Source organism: Hyperoodon ampullatus (assembly GCF_949752795.1).
Source record: "Hyperoodon ampullatus genome assembly, chromosome: 1".
NCBI lineage: Eukaryota > Metazoa > Chordata > Mammalia > Artiodactyla > Ziphiidae > Hyperoodon > Hyperoodon ampullatus.
The window spans coordinates 203,141,590-203,154,341 of NC_136914.1; the positions used below are offsets into that span (position 1 = coordinate 203,141,590).

The 12,752-nt window shown below is 40.7% G+C and overlaps 1 protein-coding gene across 2 annotated transcripts in view; it reads left to right on the forward strand.

Annotated features, from left to right (window-relative positions):
* Nucleotides 1-213: 213 nt before the first annotated feature.
* CNNM2 (cyclin and CBS domain divalent metal cation transport mediator 2) overlaps nt 214-12,752 on the forward strand; it is a gene marked incomplete at both ends in the record, with an annotated part of 139,438 nt that continues 126,899 nt past the window's right edge. For both annotated transcript variants that reach the window (XM_079700768.1, XM_079700769.1), the window contains one exon: nt 214-1,834. In XM_079700768.1, the coding sequence (XP_079556894.1) occupies nt 214-1,834 (1,621 nt within the window). The remainder of the gene's footprint in view (nt 1,835-12,752) is intronic.

Here is a 12,752-nt window from a genome sequence, read left to right on the forward strand (position 1 = left end):
CTCTCGCAGGAGCGGCTGGCACTTCTTCCCCTTCTACCCCCTCCCGCCAGCCTCGAGGTTCCTGAGCTGGCCCAGGCCGAGTCAGTGTCAGTCAGGGAGGCGGACTGCTGAGCAGTGGGTGCGAACACTGCGTTGCAGTCTCGCCCAGGGGCCGGTGCCTGCGCTCGCGCCGCCGGGTGGGAAGGATGAAGCCGCAGCTGGAGCAGCCACCCTATGATTGGCTGGGGCACTTGTGAACCCGAAGTAAAGATGGCGGGCGGGCAGGCAGCCGCCGCACTGCCCACTTGGAAGATGGCGGCGCGCCGCAGCCTCAGCGCTCGCGGCCGGGGGGTCCTGCAGGCGGCGGCTGGACGGCTGTTGCCGCTGCTTCTGCTGAGCTGCTGCTGCGGCGCGGGCGGCTGCGCAGCGGCGGGCGAGAACGAGGAGACTGTGATCATCGGGTTGCGGCTGGAGGACACGAACGACGTGTCGTTCATGGAAGGGGGGGCGCTGCGGGTGAGCGAGCGGACCCGGGTCAAGCTGCGGGTGTACGGGCAGAACATCAACAACGAGACATGGTCCCGCATTGCTTTCACAGAGCATGAGCGGCGGCGCCACAGCCCGGGCGAGCGCGGGCTGGGGGGCCCTGCGCCGCCGGAGCCGGACAGCGGCCCCCAGCGCTGCGGCATCCGCACATCAGATATCATCATCTTGCCCCATATCATTCTCAATCGCCGTACATCAGGCATCATTGAGATCGAGATCAAACCGCTGCGCAAGATGGAGAAGAGCAAGTCCTATTACCTGTGCACGTCGCTCTCCACGCCAGCCCTGGGCGCCGGCGGCCCGGGGTCTGCGGGTGGCGCCGTCGGGGGCAAGGGCGGCTCCGGGGTGGCCGGGCTCCCGCCGCCTCCGTGGGCCGAGACCACCTGGATTTATCACGACGGCGAGGACACCAAGATGATCGTGGGGGAGGAGAAGAAGTTCCTGCTGCCTTTCTGGCTGCAGGTGATCTTCATTTCGCTGCTTCTGTGCCTATCGGGCATGTTCAGCGGCCTCAACCTGGGACTCATGGCCCTGGACCCGATGGAGCTGCGCATCGTGCAGAACTGCGGCACGGAGAAGGAGAAGAATTACGCCAAGCGCATCGAGCCCGTGCGCAGGCAGGGCAACTACCTGCTGTGCTCGCTGCTGCTGGGCAACGTGCTGGTCAACACCACGCTCACCATCCTGCTCGACGACATAGCTGGCTCAGGCCTCGTGGCGGTGGTGGTCTCCACCATCGGCATCGTCATCTTCGGGGAGATCGTGCCCCAGGCCATCTGCTCCCGGCACGGCCTGGCTGTGGGGGCCAACACCATCTTCCTCACCAAGTTTTTCATGATGATGACCTTCCCCGCCTCTTACCCCGTAAGCAAGCTGCTGGACTGCGTCCTGGGCCAGGAGATAGGCACCGTCTATAACCGGGAAAAACTGCTGGAGATGCTCCGGGTCACAGACCCCTACAACGACCTCGTAAAGGAGGAGCTGAACATCATCCAAGGGGCGCTGGAGCTCCGCACGAAGACCGTGGAGGACGTGATGACTCCCCTCCGGGACTGTTTCATGATCACCGGCGAAGCCATTCTGGACTTCAACACCATGTCGGAGATCATGGAGAGCGGCTACACTCGGATTCCAGTATTTGAGGGGGAGCGCTCCAACATCGTGGACCTCCTCTTTGTCAAAGACTTGGCCTTCGTGGATCCAGATGACTGTACTCCCCTGAAAACCATCACTAAATTTTATAACCACCCCTTGCACTTTGTTTTCAATGACACCAAGTTGGACGCTATGCTGGAAGAATTTAAGAAAGGTGGGAATTTTTGCTGTCTTTCATTGGCTTGCTCTTTCTCTCTCCATCCTCCTCCCTACTTGAGTTCTCTACCCTCAGAACAACCCCCCAAGGCGAATTGACCGGAATTTCTCTTCTCTTTTAATTGCAAAGTTGAAAGGATGGCATGGATTTGGGGATGGATTGAACTAGTAAGCGCTTCTAGGTTCTTTAAAAGCACAAGACTGCCATCACTTGCTTTTTCCCATATCAAAAAGCAGGGTTCCTATTTTCTGTGCATGGTACTCTTCCCCCCTGCAGTCTGGTCTTGAGAGGTCTGCTGCATTCATTGCCCGGATTCTGAGTGGATAGATGAAAGTAGGGACCCGCTCATGCCGTGCTATGCCATTTGGTTGACATGTACTAATTGCAGGCATTTGGAAAACGTTTAAACAGCTTTTCTAAACCCTATACAATCACTGGCGCTTCAGAGATTGGAAGTGCATTTTCAGTAATTTCTGTTCCTGGTTGTCTGGTGACCTGTGGGAGAGATTAGGGTCCGCTTTTGAGAATATGGTATGGGATAAGCCAGGTATCACCAAAAAAATTCACTCATTTGGATGACTTCCCTTAGCTAGAAAAGAGGGTTTTTTAAAAACTAAAGCTATTCGTTAATATATAACTTGGAAAGACTAGAGGTAAGTTACCTTTTATGAGGCTCTATCTTACCTAGCTTTCTTCACTATTTATGTTTACCTGACAACAAATAAAATTTCCCAAACCAAGTGTGGTTTTGGCAGAAAGCTTGAATCTTTAACAATGGGATGAATTCTATTATGGTTTATTTATTTCTTGAGACTTTCTGGTTTAAAAGTGTTCTTTTTAACCTTGATCACCTGGTACATTAAATTGAAGCATGTCTCCAAGTCACTGTTCACTGTTCCAGGGAGTTTTGCCAGGGAAGAGAAGTGCAGAGTGTGGTGTGCTCACCTTTCTTGCATCGTGGTATTTTTGGTTTGTTTTACCATGTAATGAACAGGTAAATAGCAACTCATACTATTATCACTGAAATTCTGGCTTTAAAAACTTTTCCAGTAAATAGCTAGTTTTGTTATTTGAAAGCCAAGGGATACTGAGTTTTTAAATTGTTATGATGCTGGTGCATGTTCATGTATTATGTTAGAATGTGTGTGTAACCTTTAATGAACTGATAGTCCTCAAAACTAACTCTTCCTTCTTCAAATAGAATTTTGATCATTGATAGTGGTCTCTCCACTGAAAAAGGTCATGTGTAAGTGGTGACAGCTCACTGGATGTGATGATTTGAACATAGAGTGTTTAGTTGTCCTAATTCCATTTTCTTGCCTGAACGGTGTCCTCTCTGGAACAGAATCACATTGCAGTAATTTTCAGATAAAGGAATAGAGCAGAATGTGCTTCAGAGATTGGTAATTTGCATTTAAAAGCAGAAGGAGATTCTTCTGGATTCTTAAACAGTAAAAAGAAAATGTCCATTATCTCTAGGTGACAAAGCTTCTTTTGGGACGTCATTATTCTTTCACTACTAAATTGCTAATTAGAGCATCTAACCAGTCTCTTCTTTCATTTTGCTGCAGTATCTGTAATATAGAAAAATATCTTGAAATGCTTGAAAGTGGCTTTGAAATACTTTATTTTCTTTCTGTTGCTAAATTTCCCAATATTGATACAGATAATATAGTCTATGTTTTTTATTATTATTCAGAATTTTTGCATATCTACTGATGGATTGGTAGCACTGGTGTGTACTCCCTGCTGAAGTCTTTTCTTCACTTCTGTGTCTTTTTTCACTTTGAGAATTTAGTTCTGCACCTTGCAACTCATTAATCCTTCCCCTAACTCAAAATTTCAAAATTTGCATTATTTTGAAATTTGTTTTTGATTGTCCTTGAACAGTTTTCCTATGACTGATTTATTTTTACTAAGAACTTGTCCCTCTCCCCAAATTACTTCTCACAGAATTTTCTTTGAAATGTATCCTTTAAAGATTGAATTGCCAATATTTTCCCATGAATTTTAAAAAAAATTATTTTATTTTTGGCTGCGTTGCATCTTCGTTGCTGCATGCGGGCTTTCTCTAGTTGCGGCGAGTGGGGGCTTCTCTTCGTTGTGGTGTGCAAGGCTTCTCATTGCAGTGGCTTCTCTCTGTTGTGGAGCATGGGCTCTAGGTGCACGGGCTTCAGTAGTTGTGGCGCAGGGCTCAGTAGTTGTGGCTCGCGGGCTCTAGAGCACAGGCTCAGTAGTTGAGGCACACGGGCTCAGTTGCTCTGTGGCATGTGGGATCTCCCCAGACCAGGGCTCAAACCTGTGTCCCCTGCATTGGGAGGTGGATTCTTAACCACTGCACCACCAGGGAAGCCCTCCCCTGAATTATATGAAAAAAGAAATGCACAAGATGTTATTTTTGTCTGTAACCAGAATGATGTATTCAGTTAAGAAGACAGTACAGATTAAAGGTACATTCAAGCTAGTAGCATATTAGGGAGAGTGGGCAAAGAAAGTTGGTTGCAAATGGGAAATTTAAGCCATGATCTTAAAAGGACAGAGTGGGTGCTTGTTACTGAAACTGTAGGAATAACTAATTTTTCACCTTCCCTTCCTTGATCTTTTTTTGATGAGTTTGGTCACTTTCACCTTACTAATAACTGTGTTATTTCTTTGTTTTGTGTTAGTTAAAATATTTCACCTGATTTTTTTTTTCATTTTCTAATTCAATTATGAAGTTATGTGAACAGTCAACCTGCTATTGTTTTTCTCTATTGAGTAATGGTGTGTGGGGTGGTTTGAAGGCTTTTTCTTCTTTTTTCCTCTTTCTTCTAACAACACCAACTGTAACTCTACCAAACTGGTTAGATCCTTAATCCAGATCTCATTGAAAATTATTCTTTCTAATTAAAAATGTCTGCATTGAAGCCTTTCCTGGATATAGCTCTATGTCATTAGTCTGAATTATTCTTTACTAAGGAGGGGGAAAATTTCTGTAGTGTGGAAAGAAATGAAAAGCTACCTTTATGTAGTGTATGTAAATGTCTTCTTTCTAATGATTAGAAGTTTTTGCCTGGCTGCCAGGAAACTTATAGCTTTACTTGAGGTTGGAAGACAGTAATTATGCTAATTTTTACAGTTAGCTTACTATTATTATTACCTATTTATTTACTCTCTACCAGGTACAGGGCTTAGTGCTTTACATGTTTCACCTTGTTTAAATCTGATAGCTGAGCAAAGCATCATCTCCATCTTACAAATGAGGAAATTGAGGCATAGGTGAAATGATGTGTTCAAGATCATTCAGTAGTTTGTTGATTTGGGGTTTTAACTTGGTCTGTGTCACAGCCAAACCTGCCCTCTTAACCATTCTATTATGCTGATCCCCTTGATCCTGATTTTACATTTCTGTTTTAATTGAATGTGAGATTTGGTCAAAGCATTGCCTCAGGGCTTCTTCAGAGCAACAAACACAGAAATGTATTTAGACATATATATGGCCTTAAACCCAGTGCTTCTGTGATGTTGTACCTAACAGTTGGTGTCCCCACTTTCACTGTTAAATCAATTTTTGGCCTGTATGACCATAAATCTAAACAATTCCATTTCCACTATCTGCAGGTCAAGCATCAAGATTCACTTTGACAGTGTGTTATGCTAACACTGTGGTGTTTGACTAATAGCTGAAGTATGTAGTCATGTTTCACTCTTAGTCTCATATCTGTTTGTGTTGCAAGCCTGACCCAAACCCAGTTTTGTGTTTCAATCTTGATTTTATTTACATCTTTTGTAGCCACTTATGTGACAAACGGTTGCCAGGGAGCATCCTGTACAGCCCTGCCCCCCTGTGGTGCACGCCATCAGTCTTTTTCTTTTGTGAGTTTTATAGTTATTTATAAATCTAAAACAGAGAGTAAAAGTAAATCCCACTAGTGGATTATGAGAATTTTGGAAAAACCATCTAAAGCAACGTAGTGTAGAGGAAGGAAGAGTTAAATAAGGTTTCTACCTTTGTGTGCAGAAAGTGCCCTGGATGCTCTCCCTATACCTGACAAAACTTTCCTAACAAAAGGTAGTGGGCTCTGAGCCACCCATTGTTTGTTTGTTTTGCTTTGTTTTGTTTCTTTTAGCTTTGTAACAATTGCATTCCAGTATTGCAGAGCTCACTGGCTGTTTCATAGCTGCTAGAGACAGACAGGCTGTTTTTTAGCTTTTTTAAAACTAGGAACAGGTAAGCTCATCAGATAATGTTCTTTAAGGGAAGAACGCAATGTGTAGTTTTCACTTACAACATTTGGTGTACAATTCTCTCTTCCTATAACACAAGTCTTTCCATATTAATGTGCTGAGAGTTTAATATTTAAAACTTTTTTCCTCACCAAATAAAGTGTTCCACTTGCCTAGAATCTAGGAGGATGTCTTTATTGATGTTTAAAAGTATGAATGGTGTTGAGGGTGAAGGGGTGGATATATTTGTTTCTTTGATCTTGTATGTTTATTAACTTTTTGCAATAACACATGTGATACTCTTATAATTTTGCATATTTTTAGAACATCATTTTGAAACATCCAGATAGTATAGAATCAGAGCTGGAAGGCAGGCAGCTCATGGATCATCCAGTCCAGTGTTCGTGAAGGTTACCAGAGGATAAAACTTACTTGGATCACTTATTAAGAATTAGTTCCTAAGCCTCACTCAGAGACCTCCTCAACCAGAATCTCTTAGGGAAGGGGGTTTGGAATCCATACTGTTAACAGTTACTCTGAGGTAATTCTTGTGATTAGGTGAGTTTAGGAAACATTGGTCTAGTCAACCTCTTAAATAAAGAAAGTAAACCCTGAGGAGAGAAAGCTAAGTGACTTGCTTAGGGCTACCCACCTAGCTAATAGCATCAACAGGACTAGAACCTATGTCCTTGACTCTAGCATGGAGTTCTCTCCATTCTAACTAACAGGACTTCTGGTTCCAAGTTCAAGGTACCTTTAAACTCTTGTTAGAGTTAAAGGCAGCCACATCACTGAAAAAGCAAATATATAGGTTTGCCATTGGTTTTATTTGCCTTGTGATTTTCATATCAATAGTTTTGATATCCAGCATTCAAACCATCTTTGACGGGCATTTTGTTACATGGAAAATAAGTCTGAATGTGTGACCTCATTTTATTTTAGTTTACTTTAATTGAGTTTTTTTACTCTGCTAAGGTTAGACTACGAGTGTGTTTTAAGAAATGGGTATTGATATCTAGATTGAAGCCTCAGGTAGTTCAGTGTAAGCTATTTCTTTTTCTTTTGAGTTAACTTGTTTTAGATATCCTCGAATGATTTTGTTGTTGTTGTTGTTATTTCTTCTGTGACAGTAATGAAGATTGGATTTGGGACTATGGGGTGAAACTTCTTTGGCGCTTTTAATTTTTGTTCAAGGTACAGGTCTGTGAAGTTTCCATTGAAATAGTCATCAAAGCGTTTGAAGCATGTGTTCCATTCATACATCTGTGGGCCCCTTTTTTCAGGTTTTTTATAATGTAAGCTAAATTCTTTCAGATGATCCAGTCTGACTTGGGGGTTATTTGTGTTAGAATCACCGAAGCCTTTTAGGTCAGTAGACACCATAGTTGAATATCAGCTCTGACTTAGTATGATCTGGACAAAACAGGAAAGGATCTTGTTTTGCTTTTTCTTTTGGTTTTTATGGGGATTACTTAGCACCTGCCCCTTCCCCTCAAAAGGGCCTCAGAATTATTTAAATTCTGAAACATTCCAAACTACTGTGACTTACCCGTGAATTTTAATTATTAGCAAACCTAAACAAGTTTAAAATATTTTTAACCAGGAAAATGCACAAAATAGACTGAGCCAACGTAATATTTTATGGTTTTATTTGCTTTTGAACTACTTAAACTTTTAAGAACAAACCTCTGGACTCGAATTAGATGTTTACAGTACTTTAGTTACATATAAAGTAGTATATTTCTTTCTAAAGGGCCCTTTTCTCTAAATGAATGTATTTTAATTGGTAGTCAGCATCAATTCCAGTAAGATTTGCTTGGCATATAAAGAACATTTATTAAACTAAATACATGGAAATGGATGACTGGGATTGAATACAATTTTAGTATTGTCTTTTCATCATCTTTTTCTCAGAACACAAATGCAAAACCCCAAATCCTACCAACACTGCAAAGGAGAGACAATAAGAAGCATTCTTTCTTTCAAATCACATCACTGGCACCTCTAGAATGTCTATATAGAGAGATGTTAGGGGTGGCAGGCTGTGGAAGGGGAAGAAAGGGGACTAAGAACAAGCATCTTCTGTAGATGATATGTTTATTAGATTGGCTTAGGGCTTGATGGAGATAATGGGGGTGCTGACTCTCCCCCACTTTTACATCTGTGCAACCGTTGATCATAAATACTGCTGTAATGATGGTGAGATCCTCATTTCTTCATACTTAACCCCCTCTTGCTGTCAGGCCTAGGTGGGATTTTTTTTTTTTTTTTAATTCACATCCTGTGGGGAGGATACCACCTGCTAGCATAAAGGTTAAGAAAAATGTGCTCTTTCTGGATCTACTTTGGACAAGTAACTTAGCCTCTTTAAGCCTCAGTTTTTTCCATAGTAAAATGGGATATTTTGTAACTCATAAGGTACTTAGTAAGGATTCATGTGATAATGAATATGAAAATGCTTCTAATAGTACTTGGCACTTAGTGCTCAGTTAACCATTATCTTTATGTAATGGCTCTGTAGACTCTTCCACGTTGTTCTTGGTCTTTCTCTAGACTAAAGATTGCAAGTCAAGAGAGACACCTTGGGCCATGTGTGCTGACAGTTGTTATGAATGTTGAAATCATTTTTTTTTTTGGCTGCTGCGGTTGGCGGGATCTTAGTTCCCCAACGAGGGATTGAACCCGGGCCATGGCAGTGAAAGAGCCGAGTCCTAACCGCTGGACTGCCAAGGAGTTACCCTGGATGTTGAAATCTTGAAAGTGGCTAATTGTTTAGGTTTTTCTTTTTATTGTGATTGAATTCTAGGCTTTTTTAGCGGTTGCTGTTACTTATGAGATGGCCACATGTGTATATATTTTTAAGGAAAACAAGGCAATTGATTACGTGTTCTACCCTCCTTAGAGTAAGAATGCTGAATTTTAAAAAATTCTTCATTCTCCTTAACTGTAAGTGACTGAAAAAAACAACAGAGTTTAAAAGAAATAGAACAAGTGCTCATGGATTTTGGAAACCTTTGAATAACTAGAGTTTGAAGACTAAAGGAGGATCTTAGATTACTCAGATAAAATCTTTTAACATTGATTACATCAAAAGCATAAAAAATGTCAATGTCTAATATAGCAAGTTTTTGTTGCTTATAGCAATGTAACTTTTTAATACTTTTAGAAGGCAACCAGGAGTCATAAAAATGTCCTACAAAGCGTTTAGTAATATCCCCTGGAAATCTTAATTCAGTGATATAATTCAAGAGAAGAAAAGAGCTATGTTCTTGGCTTTTCATGTTGTATGTATATTGCAAAAAAAAAAAAAGAAATCTAGAAATAGTGAAAAATTCGAGATAACTTAAATATATCTAACACTTCAAGACGGACATGGAGGGGAAGGAGTTAAGAAAATTGTAGGTGTCAACTAATCACAACCATTTAATGATCATTTTGAAAGCCATGTAGCAGTATGGGAAAATTTTTGCTGATTATTTTGCATAGATTATCAATATGTAAAAATATACATGTATACGGACTGAAAGGAAACATGGAAAAAGTGTTAATTGTTGATGTGTTAGGATAGGGTAATCATAGCCAGTCTTTGCAAAATTGCCTTTGTTAACCTTGTAGAATAACATACCTGGAAAAAATTCAAATCTTCTGAGAACATTATGAGTCCTGGGCTTAGGGAAAACTAACCTTTACTAACAGAGAACTCATATTATTCCATTTCTCCTTAGGAACATTTTACTGCTGAAACAAATGGTTACTTTAAAATTTTTAAAAATTGAGATATAATTCACATACCACAAAATTCACCCTTTTAAAGTGTACAACCTGGTGGTTTTTAGTGTATTCACAAGGTGTACAGCCATCACTACTGTCTACTTCCAGAACATTTTCTACTCCAGAAAGAAACCCATCAGTAGTCACTTTCCATTCTCCTCTCCCCACAGTCCCTGGAAACTGTTAATCTACTTTCTGTCTCTATGGATTTGCCTGTTCTGGACATTTCATATAAATGAAAGCAAACACAATGTGGCCTTTTCTGTCTGGCTTCTTTTACTTAGTGTAGTGTTTTCAAGATTCATCCATGTACATCCATATGGCATGTATCAGTACATCCAAGTACATACATGTAGCATGTATCAGTATTTCATTCATTTTTTTTTTTTTTTTTGCGGTATGTGGCCCTCTCACTGTCGTGGCCTCTCCCGTTGCGGAGCACAGGCTCCGGACGTGCAGGCTTAGCGGCCATGGCTCACGGGCCCAGCCGCTCCGCGGCATGTGCGATCTTCCCGGACCGGGGCATGAACCCATGTCCCCTGCATCGGCAGGCAGACTCTCAACCACTGCGCCACCAGGGAAGCCCCAATTCATTCATTTTTTATGGTCAAATAATATTTTATTTTATGGATATACCACATTTTGTTTATCCACCCATCAGTAGATGGACGTTTAGGCTGTTTCTAGGTTTTGGTCATTATAAATAATGCTACTGTGACTACTGGTATACATGTTTTTGTGTGGACATAAGTTTTCAATTCTCTTGGGTGGATAACTAGAAGTAGGATGTCTGGGTCATATGGTAACTCTATTTTTAACTCGTTGAGAAACTGCCGAACTGTCTTCCAAAGTGGCTGTACCATTTTACATTCCCACCAGTAAGGTATGAGAGTTCCAATTTCTCCATATCCTTGCCAACTCTTGTTATTTGTTTGTTTGTTTAATTATAGCCATCCTAGTAGGTGTGAAGTGGTATCTCATTGTGTTTTTTGTTTTTGTGTTTTTTGGCTGGGCTGGGTCTTAGTTGCAGCACATGGGATCTTTAGTTGCGGCATGCATGTGGGATCTAGTTCCCTGACCAGGGATTGAACCCAGGCCCCCTGCATTGGGAGCGCAGGGTCTTTAGCCACTTGACCACCAGGGAAGTCCCGTCTCATTGTGGTTTTGATTTGTATTTTCCTAATGGCTAATGATGTTGAGCATCACTTCATGTGCTTATTGGCCATTTGTTTATCTTTTTTGGAGAAAAGTCTCTTCAGATATTTTGCCCATTTTTAATTGTGTCTTTTTATTATTGAATTGTAATAGTTCTTTGTGTATTCTACATACTAGTTTCTTACCAGGTATATAATTTGCAAATATTTTCTCATATTCTGTGGGTTGTCTTTTCACTTTCTTGGTAGTAACCTTTGAAGCAGAAAAGTTTTGATTTTGATGAAGTCCAATTTCTTTCTTTTTTTTTTCTTTTGTTGCTTTGTTTTTATTGTCATATCTAAGAAACCATTGTCCAGTCCCAGGTCACAAAGTTTTATGCCTGTGTTATCTTCTAAGACTTTCATAGGTTATCTTTTACATTTAGGCCTTTAATCCATTTTGAGTTAATTTTTGTATGTGCTGTGAAATAGGGGTCTAACTTCATCCTTTTGCATGTGAATATCATGTTGTTCCAGCACCATCTGTTGAAAAAACTACTCTTTCCCCATTGAATTATCTTGGCATCCTTGTCACAAGTCAGTTGACCATAAATGTGAGGGTTTATTTCTGGACTCTAAATTCTGTTCCACTGATCTATGTCTTCATATGTCAGCACCACACTCTTTTGGTTCTTGTAGCTTTTTACTAAGTTTTTTTTTTTAATAAATAAATTTATTTATTTATTAATTTTATTTTTTAAATAAAAATTTTAATGTATTTACTTATTTATTTTTGGCTGCATTGGGTCTTCATTGCTGTGCATGGGCTTTCTCTAGTTGTTGAGAGCAGGGGCCACTCTTCCTGCAGTGCGCTGGCCTCTCATTGCAGTGGCCTCTCCTGTTGTGGAGCATGGGCTCCAGGCGTGCAGGCCTCAGCAGTTGCAGCATGTGGGCTCAGTAGTTGTGGCTCATGGGCTCAGTTGCTCCGCGGCATGTGGGATCCTCCTGGACCAGGGATCGAACCCATGTCCCCCGCATTGGCAGGCAGATTCTCAACCACTGCGCCACCAGGGAAATCCCTTGTACTAAGTTTTGAAATCAGGAAGTATGAATTCTCCAACTTCGTTTGTCTTTTTCATGGTGATTTTGATTGTCAGGATTGCTTGCATTTCTGTATGAATTTTTCATGGATCTTCTTGTCCATTTCTGCAAAGGCAGTTGGAATTTTGATAGAGATTGCATTGAATCTGTAGATCAATTTGGGGAGTATTGCAGTGTTAACAATATTAAATCTTTCATCCATGAATATGGGATATCTTTCCATTTATTTAGGTCTTCTTTAATTTCCTTCAACAATGTTTTGTATTTTTCAGTGTATTTGAAATCTTTTTGTTAAATAAAATACTTGGAATAAAAATTTTTTGATGCTATTGTAAATGGAATTGTTTTATTACTTTTATTTTTAGATTGTTCATAGGTAGTATATAGAAATATAATCTATTTTTGTATATTGATCTTGTAACCTGCAACTTTGCTGAACTCATTTATTAGGTAACACATGGTTCTTAAAATAAGAAAGTGCTTTTCAAAAATATGTGAATTTTGGGGGGGTTACCTTATGTTTCATTTGATTGTAGTGGACTTTATTTTTTCCTTAAAAAAAGTTAAGCATTTTTACTTAACACTTTCATATGTATAGAGTGAAGCTCTATTGACGACTGACATTGTCATTCTTTGGGAAATTTGTTAGGAAAGAGTAACATTTCTATTTCAGATTCAGATTAGATATACAAAAAAAGAAATAA